This window comes from Convolutriloba macropyga, chromosome 2, assembly GCF_964194025.1.
Source record: "Convolutriloba macropyga chromosome 2, txConMacr16.3, whole genome shotgun sequence".
In the NCBI taxonomy this organism is placed as follows: Eukaryota; Metazoa; Xenacoelomorpha; order Acoela; family Convolutidae; genus Convolutriloba; species Convolutriloba macropyga.
Window position 1 is genome coordinate 5,997,360 of NC_134469.1, and position 19,268 is coordinate 6,016,627.

Genomic DNA, 19,268 nt, shown 5'->3' on the forward strand with positions numbered 1-19,268 from the left:
AGTTATCTCCACACTTAATATTAATTGAAGAATTGTTTTCAGAATGAGGCCTGACATCTGTATTTAAAGTGTGACTAATTTTTGGCTCTAATGGTCCTGGCTGGCAAGGGAAAACTTCCAGAGGCTGCCTACCAGTCCAATAATAGCAGCTTTTTTGTTATAAAATTAGTTACTATTTTTGGCGTTTGTAATATAACGCAAATTTACGTCGGATTTATTGTACAGCATTCAAAAACATGGCCAGCAATATACTACACAATTATATTTATATGAATTAGATGTTTATAGTTATGAATACGTTTATATATTTATTTAGTTATTTGGTTATGCATTCAACTTGTTATGATTTACGCAACCGCCATTCGATATAATTTGATCTGATCTTGATCCCCACAAGGCCATATCGAATATTGTGACTCGTAAAAAACTAAAATAAACCAAATATCTTCTCATAACTATGCATGCTAAAATACATTGGTTATGAGAAGAAAAACACTTCAAATTTACTCTTGGAAGTAAAATTATATCTTTCTTCAGCTTGTTTTCATTCACGGAGACGAGTCCGTTCATTGTGAGAAAAACATTGCAGTTTGAGTTATTTTGCCGCAAGCGATCATCTTGGAAAAATTTATATCTTTTCCGTTTTGTCCCCCTCCCCATATTTTTATTTAATGAATTACCATCTAATGACAAGTGCTCTGTAGCTGGGGGGGGGGGGGGTGAATAATGCACTGGAGACTGGAGGGGCACAAACGGAAAAGATCTAAAAGTTTTAATTGGTGGAGTCTATCAATATTAAGATCTGCGCTACCTTTTTAAACTTTGTGTTCTAACTCAAATGTCGTGTTATAATGGAAAGGATTACATTGAACTGAAAATTGTGTTAGTTGGTGATGTTGGTGTTGGTAAAACATCTCTTCTCGACAAATACAATGAACACGAGTCCCCGCCTACGCATGTTAGAGAGTACCGCAGGGATGTCACTATTGACGAAAATGACATAGAACTTCGTAAGTGCTTTTTAATTAATTCTCTACTCTACCGCTAAAAAATGAGGACGTAAGGGTGAGAACGTTATTCAACAGTTAAGGTTGCGGTTCTAATGGACTAGAAGGGCGCAGTGTATAATGCAAGAAAATTTCAGAGTGGTTTTTTTCGTTTGCTTAACATAACACAAAACAGAAAAACATATTTTTCTCTGTTGGAATAATTCTGCTAATCAATGGGGGCAACAAACAACTTTTTTCTAAAAAATTTTTCAGATTTTCAGAAAAAAAATCAAAATTGTTCACTTTTTGCCTTCTCATTAAAAAAGGGTTATTTATACCCCATAGGAAGCAGTTGAGGACTGTCGTTATCCATAATATGTCAGACGAAAACAAAGTACGCCAGAAACGAAACAAAAATCAATTAAAGTTAACAAGAAAACGATGTCGCATGTCGCAACCGTTGCCGCAAAACCGTAGACTAATCATGGAGAAACCTAAAAACTTCAATAGTGCCTTTATACGTCAATCGAAACACCCCATCATTGTGTTAATGTGGCAAGGAAACAAAAAATGATGGTTTTCATGATCGTGCAAATATCCAAAAATCAAACGATTCCTGTTAAAAATGAGTAGTATCAAAGCCAAGAAACATTAGTTGAAGATAAAACAGACACAGAATGGATTTTGATTCCGTTGAAAGTGGAAGCAACCTGTCACTACGGAGACCTAGCCATATTTGACAGGGATCTTTAGCTTTGTAACTTTTATGCGAAGGATAAAAGTGACAAAGCTAAAGAATCACCCAGTTTATTTTGAAGCAAATTTTGCTCAAAAATTCCAGCAAATCATAAGTTTTCGACTTAAATAACAACAGACTAACTAACAACTGCTCAGAAAGCCCATTGTGCTTGTTCTCAGTGAGACGAAAAGAAAACAACAAACAAAGAAAAAACTAAAAAACTTGACATGCAATTTGTCGAAACCACAATGTTGAGGCCATTAAAAATATAAGACATTGAGAACCACTAAAACTATAAATTGACAAAAAGGGTTTAAGGGCTTTACTTGGGTCTCGTTGGACACTAAATGGGTCTTCTTTTTTCATGATCTTTGTGAAACCTACAGCAAAAAGAATCACAAATATTTACTAGAATGAAAAATTTTTAAGAAAAAACACTTCTAAGACCTGAAGTCATCAGTCAAAAGATAACCAACAGCAAAAATTGATGAGCCCTGTCAATATTGCGACTTAGTTAGTTGTTGCTGAAAATAATGGGAAATGTGAATATAAAAATGGAATTCCATCTACTATCCACAACTTCTAAACGTCGATATTTCATGACAGATCTTTTTGATTCCATATTCAACGCTGGACGGGCTTTCTAATGATACCAGTCACAACTCTCAATGATGAATATATCGATCGGCAAAATTTACAGAAAAAAACCCCATTGAATTGTACATTTACTCCTCAAGTGGGTCGGAACAACAATTAGCATATCAATTTTTAGACGGACACAGTCCAGTCACGCAGACGCAATCAGAGGGAACTTCTATTCTCATTTTTTTAAAATACATTTTTAGAGATTTCTCAAGTTTATCGAAAATCAGGAATGTGAATTGATTCGAAAATGTATTGCGACTTAGTTACTTGTTGCCGAAAATCAGAACAAATGTTTGATCAAATAATTTCTTTCCAAAAAGTTTACTTGAGAGTCATTAAAAAAGTTAGCTGTGAACAAATCAATAAATAAATTCATTCAAAAATTCATGGGAAGAACTTGAGGCATTTGATTGTCAAGAATATGCTGTATGAAGATCACCAAAAATTGCGAGAGAACAGTTTCGCAGCGTTAAAACACAATTTTTTGCACGTTATTCCATTGCCAATTGGACCTGAATTTGACGTGATAATTTGAAAAAGGAACAATTAATAAACTCAAATAAAGGTATATACGCAAAAATAACAAAACTTTTATGAAATTTTGTAGTAAAAACCCGAGAAACCATTAATTCAATAAAAAACCACTATAAAGAGAATTTTCTACAACACCTGGAAGAAACTTTGCCTTGTACATCTATCTTCAGACTAAGTCACAGAAAGAATTCACAGGTTCAACGGTTTATGTATAAAAATAAAGGAACCCCATCGGTCGTCTTTGATTGATAAAACGAAGTCATCAGGCTGCTAAAACAAATGAGGGCAAAGCTTAAGAAAATTTATTTCAACACATTTTCAAAGCCAAAACAATTATGCGTTTTTCTCTGAAGAGATAAAATTTATTCGTTTCAGATCGTTTTGTTGTAAATATGATCTGGAATAAATTCGGCCTCGATTTCAAATCATTCTCAAAGTGATTAACATAAAAAAACAAGAGAGCAAAAGGAATTGAAAAATGCCGCGCCCCAATATAATCCGAATAAATATTTGTTGTAAAAATCCAAACTTAGCTCAGATTTTACTTCGCATCCAACAAAAAAAAACAAATTATTCAAGATGTTTGCAATATAGAATAGTTAGCGAATGAAATTTGTAAATAAACCAAAAATAAACAATGCCATTTTAAAAATTTTTGAATTGATTTTTTAAACAACCGGCAATTTTTAATTCCAGATGACTCCTATAGATATCAAAAATCTAATTAGTCCTTTTTTGGAACTTTTCATAGTTTGTCACACCAGATGTTAACCAATGCAAAAATATTAACCAGAAAACTGGGATAACAGCAATCAGCAAGGTAGGACTCTATCCTTTAAAGTGAAGCCAATAAAATTACTGTAAACATTATTACCAAATTTTAGGTAAAATACAAAACATTTTTTCAAAAATAATGGGAAATGTGAATATAAAAAATTGAATTTCATCTACTATCCACAACTCCTAAACGTCGATATTTCATGACAGATCTTTTTGATTCCATATTCAACGCTGGACAGGCTTTCTAATGATACCAGTCACAACTCTCAATGATGAATATATCAATCGGCCAAAATTAACAGAAAAAAACCCATTGAATTGTACATTTACTCCTCAAGTGGGTCCGAACAACAATTAGGAAATCAATTTTTAGACGGACACGGTCCAGTCACGCAGACGCAATTAGAGGGAACTTTTGTTCTCATTTTTTTAAAATACATTTTTAGAGATTTCTCATGTTGATCGAAAATCAGGAATTTGAATTGATTCGAAAATGTATTGCGACTTAGTTACTTGTTGCCGAAAATCAGAACAAATGTTTGATCAAACAATTTCTTTCCAAAAAGTTTATTTGAGAGTCATTAAAAAAGTTAGCTGTGAAAAAATCAATAAATAAATTCATTCAAACATTCATGGGAAGAACTTGAGGCATTTGATTGTCAGGAATATGCTTTATGAAAACAACAATCCACAACTAGAGGCGAAATCATAAGAAGACTACCAAAATTTGCGAGAGAACAGTTTCGCAGCTTTAAAACACAATTTTTTGCGCGTTATTCCATTGCCAATTGGACCTGAATTTGACGTGATAATTTGAAAAAGAACAATTAGTAAACTCAAATAAAGGTATATATGCGAAAATTACAAAACTTTTATGAAATTTTGTAGTAAAAACCCAAGAAACCATTAATTCAACAAAAACCACTATAAAGAGAATTTTTTACAACACCTGGAAGAAACTTTGCCTTGTACATCTATCTTCAGACTAAGTCACAGAAAGAATTCACAGGTTCAACGGTTTATGTATAAAAATAAAGGAACCCCATCGGTCGTCTTTGATTGATAAAACGAAGTCATCAGGCTGCTAAAACAAATGAGGGCAAAGCTTAAGATAATTTATTTCAACACATTTTCAAAGCCAAAACAATTATGCGTTTTTCTCTGAAGACATAATATTTATTCGTTTCAGATCGTTTTGTTGTAAATATGATCTGGCAAAAATTCGGCCTTGATTTGAAATCATTCTCAAAGTGATTAACATAAAAAACAAGAAAGCAAAAGGAATTGAAAAATGCCGCGCCCCAATATAATCCGAATAAATATTTGTTGTAAGAATCCAAACTTAGCTCAGATTTTACTTCGCATCCAAAAAAAAACTAATTATTCAAGATGTTTTCAATATAGAATTGTTAGCGAATGAAATTTGTAATTAAACCAAAAATAAACAATGCCATTTTAAAAATTTGTGAATTGATTTTGTAAACAACCGGCAATTTTTAATTCCAGACGACTCCTATAGAAATCAAAAATCTAATTAGTCCTTTTTTGGAACTTTTCATAGTTTGTCACACCAGATGATAACCAATGCAAAATATTAACAAGAAAACTGGGATAACAGCAATCAGCAAGGCAGGACTCTATCCTTTAAAGTGAAGCCAATAAAATTACTGTAAACAATATTACCAAATTTTAGGTAAAATACAAAACATTTGTTCAAAAATAATGGGAAATGTGAATATAAAAAATGGAATTCCATCTACTATCCACAACTTCTAAACGTTGACATTTCATGACAGATCTTTTTGATTCCATATTCAACGCTGGACGGGCTTTCTAATGTTACCAGTCACAACTCTCAATGATGAATATATCGATCGGCCATAATTTTCAGAAAAAAACCCCATTGAATTGTACATTTAGTCCTCAAGTGGGTCGGAACAACAATTAGCATATCAATTTTTAGACGGACACGAGATTTCTCAAGTTGATCGAAAATCAGGAATGTGAATTGATTCGAAAATGTATTGCGACTTAGTTACTTGTTGCCGAAAATCAGAACAAATGTTTGATCAAACAATTTCTTTCCAAAAAGTTTATTTGAGAGTCATTAAAAAAGTTAGCTGTGAAAAAATCAATAAATAAATTCATTCAAACATTCATGGGAAGAACTTGAGGCATTTGATTGTCAGGAATATGCTGTATGAAAACAACGATCCACAACTAGAGTCGGAAACAGTAGAAGACTACCAAAATTTGCGAGAAAACAGTTTCGCAGCTTTAAAACACAATTTTTTGCACGTTATTCCATTGCCAATTGGACCTGAATTTGACGTGATAATTTGAAAAAGGAACAATTAGTAAACTCAAATAAAGGTATATATGCGAAAATTACAAAACTTTTATGAAATTTTGTAGTAAAAACCCAAGAAACCATTAATTCAACAAAAACCACTATAAAGAGAATTTTTTACAACACCTGGAAGAAACTTTGCCTTGTACATCTATCTTCAGACTAAGTCACAGAAAGAATTCACAGGTTCAACGGTTTATGTATAAAAACAAAGGAACCCCATCGGTCGTCTTTGATTGACTAGACGAAGTCATCGGGCTGCTAAAACAAATGAGGGCAAAGCTTAAGATAGTTTATTTAAACACATTTTCAAAGCCAAAACAATTATGTGTTTTTCTCTGAAGACATAATATTTATTCGTTTCAGATCGTTTTGTTGTAAATATGATCTGGCAAAAATTCGGCCTTGATTTGAAATCATTCTCAAAGTGATTAACATAAAAAACAAGGAAGCAAAAGGAATTGAAAAATGCCGCGCCCCAATATAATCCGAATAAATATTTGTTGTAAGAATCCAAACTTAGCTCAGATTTTACTTCGCATCCAACAAAAAAACTAATTATTCAAGATGTTTTCAATATAGAATTGTTAGCGAATGAAATTTGTAATTAAACCAAAAATAAACAATGCCATTTTAAAAATTTTTGAATTGATTTTTTAAACAACCGGCAATTTTTAATTCCAGATGACTCCTATAGATATCAAAAATCTAATTAGTCCTTTTTTTGGAATTTTTCATAGTTTGTCGCACCAGATGTTAACCAATGCAAAAATATTAACCAGAAAACTGGGATAACAGCAATCAGCAAGGCAGGACTCTATCCTTTAAAGTGAAGCCAATAAAATTACTGTAAACATTATTACCAAATTTTAGGTAAAATACAAAACATTTGTTCAAAAATAATGGGAAATGTGAATATAAAAAATTGAATTTCATCTACTATCCACAACTTCTAAACGTCGATATTTCATGACAGATCTTTTTGATTCCATATTCAACGCTGGACGGGCTTTCTAATGATACCAGTCACAACTCTCAATGATGAATATATCGATCGGCCAAAATTTTCAGAAAAAAACCCCATTGAATTGTACATTTAGTCCTCAAGTGGGTCGGAACAACAATTAGCATATCAATTTTTAGACGGACACGGTCCAGTCACGCAGACGCAATTAGAGGGAACTTTTGTTCTCATTTTTTAAAAATACATTTTTAGAGATTTCTCAAGTTGATCGAAAATCAGGAATGTGAATTGATTCGAAAATGTATTGCGAAATTTTTATTGTCTTGAGAATGGATTTTTTACTCAAACTTAGGGACAAACGCAATATAGAGTTAGTTTTGGCCAAAAAAAACCTAAAGCCGTCGCTTTCCGTCGCTTTCCGTCGCATTTTTTTCACCATTTTTGGATTTGTTCTACAATGTTCTCCCCCAATGTTCCATATTTTTTATGAAACAAGATTTCCTGAAAACCTACAGTTCTGATAAGCTAATATCGCTCTCAACACGATCAGACGGATCGGATTGTTCTTTAATGTAACTCACTTAGAATTTACTTGAAAACTTTTTCGTCTACCTGCAGTATTAGGTAAATTTGTCTGCAATCTATATAGAATTTGGTGAATTTTGAGTTTCCAGGCAATTTCTAGGTAACGAGTTCTAGGCAAATTTCACGTATCATATTTCGCAGGCAAATTTACGGGTACTGTTCACCTGCAAAAATTGAGGTAAATTTAATTGGACAGTTTTTTTGATTTTGACCAGCGAGTGTAAAGAACTCGCTGATTCCCTAATGACTCCTTGGTTAGTAGCATAGTGAGTTTGGGTTCCATTGCTGTCTATAAGGAACAACCTGAATAAATACAAAGTTTTAACCTCATTGATGGAAAAATCAAAATTCCAACGACAGATTGGCGTATCTACCTACAAAGTGCCATTGATGATTTCTGATAACAGTTATCTCACAGTTATCTTGAATTAACTCTTAATATTTATGAGTGATGATCACATGTGAATTTACAACTCAAGTGGTAATGTAAATATATATTGCTTATAAACTCGCTTTAGTTGTTTTCAGAAAAACTTCCAAAAAAGTCATTTCGCGTAAAAATTTGATACGGTAAAGATTAAATGATATCCATAGAGTTAGCATATACAAAATAACCATTTTACATTACCAGCAAACCATATATTTGGCCCAAATCACTGCAGAGCCGACAATTATGCCCCAAATACATGGTTAAACGGTAAGTTAAAACTAGCAATTTTGAGATCAACAATTATTACTTACCTCAAAGGTCAAATAGGAAAACGAATCTTTTGTACTGGTTTTTTTTGTAAAAATGTTGGATCTTTTCTCCAATCCACCCCCCCCCCCCTAGTCCCCCGTCCCCCGTCCTCGTCCCCCTGACTTTGTTTTGCACCCCTGATTTATACATGTTTATGCAAATTCTTAAAGTTAATTAAGTTTATGCATAAACATTTATGAACAATATGTATTTATTAAAAGCTGCCAGAGCTATGGTTTGTATGGCATCAATAAAAACGTTTGTATTTTATCATTTTGATGCTAAAATTTTGAGGCATTTATCAGCTACAATAAGAGCTCAATTTTTCTAAAAAAATTCTAGGAAACTATTCCCAAAAGTGCCTTCAATCTACCAGACACTCTTGTTTCAATGAAATACAAGTATTGCTCTCGAGTATTCGCGAAAACTTAGATTTAAGGGGTGATAAAATAACGGCTATAAAGGGCTGGGGGGGGGGGGGGTGGCCAGTAGAAACGATCAAAATTGTGTCATGTTTTAGTCATGTTAAACACGATGTGTCATGATGATTTTGAGAGACTGCGACACTTGTACTATGAAGAGGCACATGCATTAATTCTTTGCTACTCCATCAACAACAGGTCTTCATTCGACAACGTCCGATCCAAGTGGACAACAGATATCGCAACAAAATATGCTTCAAAAAGAAGTATGGCAACGAGACCATGATTCCCCGAGTCCTTGGGCTTTTTTTTTCATTTCCTTTCAAAAAAGGTCGCTTTAGCTATATCAAAAGTAAAGAAATTCTTATTCACGATTTACGTTTTTCGAAACCAAGAAAAAAAATTCAATTTTGTAGATTTTTCCGTAGATTTTCTATGAGTTGCAATACTTTCTAAATATTTGAGTCGACTACATAATGAGTAAAAAATCTACATAATGAGTAAACGCAGCAGACTTGAAAGTTAATCTTGTTTTTCTTCCGGGGATAATTTTTTGATGCTACATGAAACCGTTGAAAATGGATGAAACTGAAACAAAAACAACTTAAAGATAAAGGTGGATCGTGGTTTGCTCTCTGAAGCACATCAATTGCTCACACCCAGACCTTAGCTTCGATAAAAGTCAACCAAGTGTCAAAAATGGCAGATTTTTATAAATATAGCAGGGAGGTTGACATAATAGCTGCGCTTGCTTCGTATAAATGCGGTCTCAATATATATATACCAAAAAAACAAGACCCATTGACACCAAGGAAAAAAATATTTTTATGGGGATTTATCATGCTTTCCGTAATCGAAAGAAAATCTGAAAGATTCCTTAAAAAAAATTATTCACCGTTGACATAAACACATGCAATTGAAGCTGCCGGATGTGATTGCCGACATTGAGGAACATCACACGCCAAAATGAAGGGAATTTCATAAATAGTGAAATAGACTTGACGTTTGCAACGCAAGGAAAGGTGTGCATAAAATTAATTATGAAAAACTCATACTAAAACTAAAACCAGTTGTGGTAATGATAATTGACTCAAAGAGAACACGGATAGTTGAAGCACTAAGAGCTCAGGCAATTTTTCCCAGCTTTTTTCCAGTTTTCGCTTTTCTGACGCTGGCTGTACACATTAAAATGCGTAAGTTTGTTAAACAATAGTCACTTGAAAAACTGGGTAAGCAAAATCGAATGCTGAAAATAAAACAAAAAACTTAAAATCAAATAAAAAGTATGAGAGCACCTAAAAATAGTTGATTGAGCAGAAACAGGGTCAGCTGTTTACTTTTCGGAACTTAAATCTTTAAGTTAGAGATGAATGACAAATGTTATGCGAATGTACAACAAACGATAACAAAAGAAAACAGGAGAAAAAAAGCAGAAAATTAAGACCAAACAGTATCTTAACGAGAAGAAAAGATTTGAAGAAACTTGCGTAAAGCCTTTAGAACCGCTAAAAAGATATGAAAAATATTATACTATTTAAAAAGTGCATTACCACTCTTAATAATATCCACCACGAAGAGAACTTAGGAAACAGTTTTTTTGGATCAATCCATTCTGGCCCTTTTCCGTCATTGAAAGCGTCAAAATGAAAAACTGATACTTGTAATGCAGAGAGAAACAGATGGAAAACTCACAATACTTGATCTAGCAGCGGCCATTAAATTGAGATGGATGACCTGTGATACTGAGATCATGAAAACTAATGCTGGCCATAGAGGCCAAAAAAATCTTGTGTGTATGTGATGGTATCTCGCCCCCCGTTAACTTAGCACCCTCAAAAATGTAAATTTTCGCGAATTGTAAGAGCGATACTTGCATTTTATTTAAACAAGAAAGTCTAGGTAGATTGACGGCACTTTTAGAATAGTTTGCTTTAAACATTTTAAAACTCGAGCCCTCATTGTGGCCAATAGCATCAAAAATGAAATTTTGTAGAAATTTTTAATGATGCTTACGTTAGAGCAACAATTTTTGGTTAAAATGCGTAATAGTTTTAAGCTATAGCTGTGCTAGCTTTTAATGAAAGCATATTGTTCATGTAAGTTTATGTATAAACTTATTTAGCTCTAACAATATGTTTAAACATGTATAAGTGGGGGTGCCTAACTAAGCGGGGGCGCTAGCAGAAAAGATCCCACAAGTTTGCTCATACGTACACACACACACACACACACACACACACACACACACACACACGCACACATATTTATATATATATATATATATATATATATATATATATATATATATTAACACATATACACTGACATGCATACATAAGTTCACGTTCGTTGCTCTTACACTAGTGCATTCTGGAGCACAAATATGTTCTATCCCTCTCTATTCAATGCACTCACACGCACAAACACACACATATGAACACACACACGCACACATTCACAAACACAAACTAACTTGTAAAGCCTCCGTGCACACATACACACACAGACAAATCACACGCACGCAAAAGCTCATAAACGTTTGATTTTTTGTGAAACGTGGAATTAATATTATTCTGCACGGAAAAAAGCCCGTACTTTATTTTCTTCACAAATATGTAAATTTGCAAAGTTCCTCTACATCAAATCTTTTTTGATTCTAAGAGGTTCTGAATCCGTTTCAATTCTCAACGCAGAAGATGAAAGTCAGCTTTAGTCGTTTTAACCAAAAAAGATCAACTTCACCTTCATAGAGTTCCAATCCCCAAAAATGGGGTCGGAACAACACCAGGGAAGTCAAATATTGAAATGAAACGATATATAAATTGAATGAATATCAGAAAGCACAAAAACTAACAACTGATTTTTTTTCTAACAAGGATCAAACAAAGTTTTTACTCAATTGCTTCTAGAATTGCTTACCCTTTCTGGAAAACTTGAATTAGGATAATGTCAATGTTAAAAATTGGGGCGTGAGTTTACTAGATTTCACTTAACCAAAATTTAGAGGGAAGTCATTGCATCTCTATGACTGAACATTGAAAAAATTGTTGTCATTGTCAACTAGCTACTTAGACTACATAGAAATTGCCATAAAAATTTTTTCTAATTGCAGACATTTTACTTAGACACTGATCTTTTTGACATACTTCAACAAAAATTTAACGTTAGATGATTAAATTTAACGTTAAATTTTGCATAGATGATTATCATAATTACGTAAAACTTTTATTGCATTTTTGAGGAATTAGCAAATAACAAGACTAAATTACATACACCATTCCGATTGGTCTATCTCAATATTTGGGTACGGCCATTTTAACTAACCCTATATAATGTCACTGAGCAACATAAAAATATGGGGCGTGTGAAAGTGCATCAGGTTTGTTAAAGAAGATGGCCCGAATTCTTTCTATCAAACATATAAATTTTCTTTAGAGTTCCTTAAAATGGATTACTCTTTGTGAAGCCTAGTGATTATTTTAACGGAAAAAAACTATAAAATCGAAAAATTCTCATTAAAAAGAAATTACGTATTTTGCAGATTCTTACTCCTAAATTCTCCGAGCTGTTTTTGGGCTCAAATTGTTTTGTCTAAAAAAAGCACTGAGGTATAAGAAACACCAATGGATACAAAAAAAATACTCACGTAAGTTGAAATTTGCAAAAGTTACGTATGAAGGCATTGTTTTTATCATAGGGAAAAGCGGTCAATGCCCTTATGTCCTTGAGAGATTTTTCAACATGAGATTGCCGTTGTAACTGTTATTTGTTACTTAGCGTTTTCTTATTATAAAAATGACCATTTTTGATCAAGGAGCTTGACTTGTGCTGACTCAATCATAACAACCGTCAAAGTAGATCAAAATCAGCAGTCTCCTAGAAAAGGAACAAAAAGTTCAGTCTCGTAAAACGATCACCAACACGATCAATACATAAATTTTTTTAACCATTTTTGAACGATGTGGTCAACTGGAGGGGAGTTAAATGTTCCATTGAGTGTAGTTAGTATAGAAAGTTTGATTAAAAAAACATTTTCATTAAAAAAATTGAATTTGAAGCAAAATGACCAAACCAAAAGTGCATTACCAGCACTCCGAAATTTTTTAAAAAATTAAGGAAGTGCTTCAAATATTGAGTGCCAGGTCGAAGGCAGTCATTTCTAAGTTTTTTTGGGACAAAATATCAAGTACGGAAGAATAAACAGACTGTACACACTATATAAACAAAATAATGTTAAGGTAATTGTACCTTTACATACCTTAAACTAGCCTAAAATTACCTTAAAAATATTTTTTTCCTTGAACCGTAAATGTTAATGTAGTATATTTGACCTCAAATTTTATTTTTGTTCCGACCCCTCTTGAGGGGGGGGGAACTATGTACTCGACTGGGTTTTTTTTGTTCAGTCAATTTTGGCCGATCGATATATTCATCGTAGAGAGTTGAGACTGGTATCATTAGAAAGCTTGTCCAGCGTAGAATATGGAGTTAAAATTTTTTTTTTGGTTTTCGATTTTGACAGGGAGATATCAAGGTTTAAACTTTCGAGAAAATAGAGTGAATTCCGTTGATTTCATTCACATTTTTTCTGAATTTTTGACTAAAATTTCGCCAATTTTGATAAAATTTAATAGAATTCTTCTCGAAAATGTTGTTGATTTTATGTTTAAAGACAAAATAAAATAGTGGTTATTTTCATTGAATTTTTTTTGTCACAAATTTTGGCTAAAAATTGCACAAATTGCAGACTTTTTCATCAAGAACAGCACGAAATAAGTTTCTTTAGTCCACTCTGATTAAATTTGCAGGAAGTGCACACCCAAAGACCATTAACACAATCTTTGTAGACTGAAAAAGGGTTTAATTCCACTTCAACCTCCGTTGAGAGTGCTCTGTAAAAAACTTTATCTTTTTTGCTAACTTTATTCGTTGATTATCAAAAACGCTGCACTTACTTTTGATTTTTTAACAAACAAAAAATCTATATCAATGACATTCTAAATATTAAATATTCCTAATGGACAATCAACACTAGCAGGACTAGTTCTGTGCCAATCTTGGATCGTTACAATCCAAAAATAATTCGGATTGTCATCAGTCGGTTTTTTTATTTAAAAAGATTCGATCTTTTTTAAATTAATTAAGTATTAAAACATTTCAAATCAAAGCTCAGTAGTGATGGGTCCTATTGGCTTCCTTTTTAGCTCAAAATTAATTTATCTAGTTGATTGCTTGAAAGCTTATGGTTGTTTTGACTTTTAAAATATTTGATTTTTAAATAAAAAATGGCTTATTGAACTTTGCCTCCATTTTTCTCTTGCTTTGGTCAACTTGTAGCTTAGTGTCAGCGATCAACGAGTGCTCTTTCTTTCTGCTGAGCTCAAATATAGTCTTTATTGCGGTTTTACGCCAGTTATGTAAGTAACGTAAGTTATGGTGTTCTGGCTTTGATACTACTAGATTTCACAATTTTTTTTATTTTTAGGTATTTTCCCATTTTTCATGTTTTCTAATTTTGTCAAATTATCACGTTGTTGTCAGTTCATATATCACATTTTTCGCGTTCAAAAAAACGCACAATTGATATTAATCAAATCCTTAAACATATAGATTGTGGTTCTTTACCGCTTCGACAATACTTTCTCGAATTTTTAATTTTGTCTTTAATGTCGTATTTTTAATTTTTTAATTTTGTCTTTATCTGTCATTTTTACTTTGTCTTTTTAGTCGTATTTATTTTCTTGTACAAGGACCCGGTTTGATTGGCTTTTACGGGAAGAGTAGATGAGCCGATGTTCTGATATTAGAAGATAGAAAATGGCTTTCATGACTTTGAAAACAATTGTTTTCCAAAATGAAAAAAAAAAAAACATTTCAACTTCGCAATTTTGTTCCTTTTTTTGTCTGTTTGTTACCTGGTCTCGTTAATGAAAAGCTAAAAATGACATTATTTTTGTCAATGGAAGGTGTCAAAAAGGAATTGGTGTCACAAAATCTAATGTTTTTAAAGAATTCGTGAAATTACTGGCTTCGACACGTGTTTTTCACAAAAAAAAGTAAATTGATTTTTGATTTTTTTCATATTTGACGTTCTTTTTGTAGACGTAAGACATGTTTTGATTAATTGCAGGTTTTGAGGGCTTCCTTTGGAAGAATAAGCGAAACTATTCAATTTTTTCCTTTTGTAATTAATGGCTTTCATGTCTTTGGAAATAAATTTTTTTTATAAAAAGAAGTTTTACATAATCTTGCTTTTTTCTTTTTGGTCTAATTGTTACCTAGTTTCATTAATGAGATGCCACTTAATACATTATCGGTGTTCGACGAAGGTGCAATTTAACAATTTTTGGGGGCCAAAATATGGCTTTACGGCTTCCAAAGCATTTTCTGGCAAGTTTTAATTGAATTTTAGTTTGTTGTCTATTTGTTGTTCTTTTTGTAACTGCATAAAATTTTGAATACCAAGAGTTCTTAATTCCCTTCTAGAGAAGCATTGGTAATTGTAAACATATGGGATACTTTAGTTGATTCCTAATGGTTTTCATTACTTTGAAATTAATTGTTTTTTTTTAAATTCAGCGAATTTTCTAACTTTAAAGTTTCTGTTCTTTTTTGTCTATTTGTTACCAAGCGTTATTATCAACTGGTGAAGAACCATTTTTTTCTGGTGAATTACAAGTTATTTTTGTTCATTTTCTGTTTTATCTGACGCTATTTTGACTTTGTTTATTAAGTTTTGTTCTTTAAAACGGACATAAATTTTTTGATGTAATTAATGTTTGTTGTTGTTGTTTGTTTTGCCGTTCTTCTTCGCTCGTTTTCTTAATATCGGCATATCTCATCAATTTAATGCATCTTTTTTTACTCCACTGAATTTTTTGCTTTGGAGGCTATCTTTTTGTTCATACACCAGTTTTTTTTTGAAAAATACTTGAATTTTGTGTGTTTTTCTATCTGTTCCTCATTTGGTAGACAATTACGCCAAAATTGTGGATGAGCGGGGTCGGAACCTTATGTGCAATTGCACATTACCGAGCCGCTTTGTTATCTGATCAGTTAAGGTAAAAAATAAGGTACTCTTAAGATAAAAATTAAAGTAATTTTGTTGCAAAATTTAAGATAATTTTACTTTTTTAATGTAATTTAACGTAAACTGCAGTTGAGTTGAGGTGAAGGAAAATCAATTTAATGTTATGGGCAAATGGCTGTTTATTTTTTTAATCAAGGTCTCCATTCACAGAAAGACCGCCAGTAATAGCCTTGGTCGCTACTCACTGTGACTTGAGGCAACATCAACACGAATTACAGGTAAAAAATGTTCACATCATAAGCTCCTTCTATACGATCCAACTTAATGGATATAAATGCTTCCATTATTCAAAAGTTTTCTCTATGACTAAAACAAAATGATGTTCAAATTCCGTTGAGCGCAGATTAGAGATACCAAAGACGGCGGAAAATTATAGTTGGGAATATAAAATTGTTATTGTTGGTATGATCATAGTATCATAAATTTACTATCATAAATTTGGAAACCTAATTATAGCCAATTTTTTTTGTGCTAAACTTCTACCAACTTAAAGCAAAATTTAATTCTTTTAGAACTTTAAGAGTATATGATTTAAAAGACCATAAAAATCAAGAACACATCTGCTCGAAGTGGCAGGCAGCGCCCCATTACGCCGCAAAAAGGTAACCCACAAAAGACAATAACAACAACTGCTTGAAATTTGTTAAATGAGTTGATTTATCCAATTTAGAAATCAAATTTTAGTGAGAGACATCCCGTACCAAACGCCAAGTCAAAATCAGTACTTGGCAAGTCTAATTGTAAGTCTAGGAACTGATTCAGAGCTATGATCATAACACATTTTAGAGTTGTCAGTCTTTTGCAAGTCTAGGCCAGGACTTGGCAAGTCTTAGTCCAAGTCTTGGCCAGGACTTGGCAAGTCTTAGTCCAAGTCTTGGCAGTCACAAAATTATCAAGTTTAACCCAAAAAAATTGTCTTTATACCAATATTTGCAAAGTTGCAATTGATTTTTGTAAACGTCAGTGAGTAATGCAAAAGCTTCTGCAGTATTTATTTACAAGTTAGGAGCTCTTTCGCTTACGTGCAGTTGACACATCGTTGGGAGTAATCGTGAAAAGCATCAAAATTTGACAAAGTAAAAATACTGATTCTGCTGTTTAAGATGCTAGGTGTTTTATTGTTATGTCAAATTGGGATTATCGATTTAATTTCTCCATGAAACGACGTTTCCTAAACTTGCCAAGATATGAATCATAATTATAATCATGTTAAATATGATAACGTGTTGTTTTTCTTCAATTAAAACTTCAATTAATATTGTGTTTTTTTTTTTTAATTTTATAGTCTTATAACTTTATCAACTAAAATTGACAGCTCAGCTATATGATTAGATGATTATGCCAAACTTCACGTTTTGAGTGAAAGTAATCAAACTAAAAACGACAAATCGATGTCTAGCTAACCTCCTTTGGGTACTCTGCTCCCTGTCATTGGGTGAGGAAAAAATTCATAACGCTCTTCTTTTCAGAGATTTTCTAATTTTCCTAAATTTAGCAAACACATCCGTAACACGCGCCTAGTAAAATTACATAAGAAACACCGAATGAAACTGAGTGACTGCAATAAATGAGTGAATGCAGCCGTCTGTCAGAATAAATGGAAATCCCAAAGTTGATGTAAATCTTGTTGCGCATGCATCCAATTCTTTACATTCTCATCTGGCTTTTCAAATTGATATGATTTTTCATTTTGTTCAATGTTTGATTGCAGAAAAAAATTGCTGTAACATAATGAATATTAAAACAAATTGATATCTTCTTAACAGAACATATGTCACAAAGTCCCAAATTCCTATTTGTGATGAGTATTTTCAACTACTAAATTAGCCGTTGAACAAGTTCTTGGAACTTGGATGGCTACTCTGTCGTTTCTTGGAAGGGCTTCTCCGCCTCTAGGTCAGTCCACAACAAGCGCACCAAATATATCTGCTGCGCATCAAGTGTAAAATATCCACTTTCACCCATAGTTTTGACTTTCAAAAGTGTGTCTGTACTCTTTGCTTGCCCGATAATCAAGAAAAGTCAAACGGGCAAATAAAGCGAATATGCAAGTACCTGGTTGTTGAAAATACTGAAAAATTCCACATTTTTTCTCACCAATGTAAGGACTTGTTCCAAGTCATTTTACGATCTATGACTATTTTATTTTGGTCACAGCGAATGCTGCTGGCAACTCAAAAAAATTGAAGCCTGTTCATAGAGCTTCAAAAAAAACAAATATATTAACGCTAAGAGCAGAAATGATCTTAAGAATCTGTGGCTATTTACGCTGTGAGACTAGTTGGGATGCGGGCCTGTTTCCAAAAATTGTTTATTAAAATTGTTTATTAAAAATTTGATCCTGTGACTCTCCCTAGCAGCTGTCAAAAACCAATGACTTCAATTAATTTACTTGTTGCAGTACCTAAGCATGCTGATTCAAAGAGAATCAAGATTATAGGCAAAAACGTAACTCGAGCAAACCTTTTTAATGATACCTAGTGTGTGGGGTTCATACTCAATCAAAATTGATGAGTTCCTGGATGTCTAACCCAAAGACAAATGGTACTCAAAAAATTTTTTAACTGTTTGGGCTGCACTGACGGGACAATTTGGGAGCCAGAACAGGAGAAATACCTCAAATATTTTTAATGGAATGTTGCAAGATTGACTCCATTGATGATTCGATATGAACTGATAATGATAATATCGGTTGGTTATGAACCAAGATTTAAATGAACGAAAAACTTTTTGTGAAACAGTTGCATGGAAAGTCATTGATTTACCAATTGCGCTTTCAAAAATTATCCGCAAATCAGCGCATGCGTTTAAGATGGCTCTTGAGAAAAGTTGGTTTTGCAATAAGATTTGAAGCAATTACTAAACAAAAATTGAGGAAAAATGCGATTTGAAGTAATTACTAAAAAAAATTGAGGAAAAATTCGATGTATGGTTTTGATACTGTTACTTGTGTCCGCTAAAGCCACAAATTATACGTTTTGAGGCGAATTTGCAGGTTTAGTGGCTTAAGGATTCCTTAATGTCTTTCGGCTGGCATATTTTTTCCTGGAAAATGTTATTCTTGATATTTCCAGATGCTATTTATTTCTCTCAGGATCTGCTCGTGACGAAAGCTGAGGGAGAGGGTATGGCAAATAGCATAGAGGCAGCGCTTTTTCTAGAATGTTCTTCAACATCTGGAGAGGGTGTTGATCAAGTGTTCGAAGATACAATAAGGCTAGCAATCAGGCAACGAAAATCAAAACACTTCAGAAATGTTTGTGCTATTTTGTAAGTTAGCAATTATTTCGTTATTATTATTATGTGCAGCTGTAAATTACTTGTAAATTACAATTTGAAGTTTGAACTATAGATTCAATTTACTGGCGCGCTGATGTTTCACTTTAAAATGACAGAATCATTGTAGAACCTGGCGGAGAAATTATTAACAT

The 19,268-nt window shown here is 32.9% G+C and overlaps 3 protein-coding genes across 6 annotated transcripts in view; 2 read left to right on the forward strand and 1 right to left on the reverse strand.

The window, feature by feature from the left end:
* Window positions 1–19,268, reverse strand: part of LOC142355291 (ran-binding protein 9-like) — a 281,185-nt gene that overhangs the window by 45,467 nt on the left and 216,450 nt on the right. The gene's annotated exons all lie outside the window — the stretch shown is intronic.
* LOC142356023 (uncharacterized) overlaps window positions 1–19,268 on the forward strand; it is a 214,018-nt gene that overhangs the window by 22,096 nt on the left and 172,654 nt on the right. The window lies entirely within an intron of this gene.
* Window positions 236–19,213, forward strand: LOC142335080 (rho-related GTP-binding protein RhoC-like). 3 transcript variants are annotated; one of them, XM_075383421.1, is made up of 5 exons: window positions 236–571; window positions 771–1,010; window positions 8,846–9,013; window positions 15,988–16,055; window positions 18,932–19,213. In XM_075383421.1, exons 2-5 carry the CDS (start codon window positions 839–841, stop codon window positions 19,109–19,111), a joined length of 588 nt encoding a protein of 195 aa, XP_075239536.1. In that variant the 5' UTR covers window positions 236–571; window positions 771–838; the 3' UTR covers window positions 19,112–19,213. The 3 variants fall into 3 exon arrangements, with proteins under 3 accessions (XP_075239536.1, XP_075239538.1, XP_075239537.1); XM_075383423.1 differs by having other exon boundaries at window positions 786–1,010; XM_075383422.1 differs by lacking the exon at window positions 236–571 and having other exon boundaries at window positions 762–1,010.

Excerpts from the sequence above, each read along its gene's own strand:
- LOC142335080 (XM_075383421.1), top strand. The coding sequence starts at position 839 with ATGTCGTGTTATAATGGAAAGGATTACATTGAACTGAAAATTGTGTTA. Across the intron at positions 1,011-8,845 it reads CGAAAATGACATAGAACTTC|TCATGTTAAACACGATGTGT; the intron begins GTAAGTGCTTTT and ends GTCATGTTTTAG. Across the intron at positions 16,056-18,931 it reads AACATCAACACGAATTACAG|GATCTGCTCGTGACGAAAGC; the intron begins GTAAAAAATGTT and ends TATTTCTCTCAG.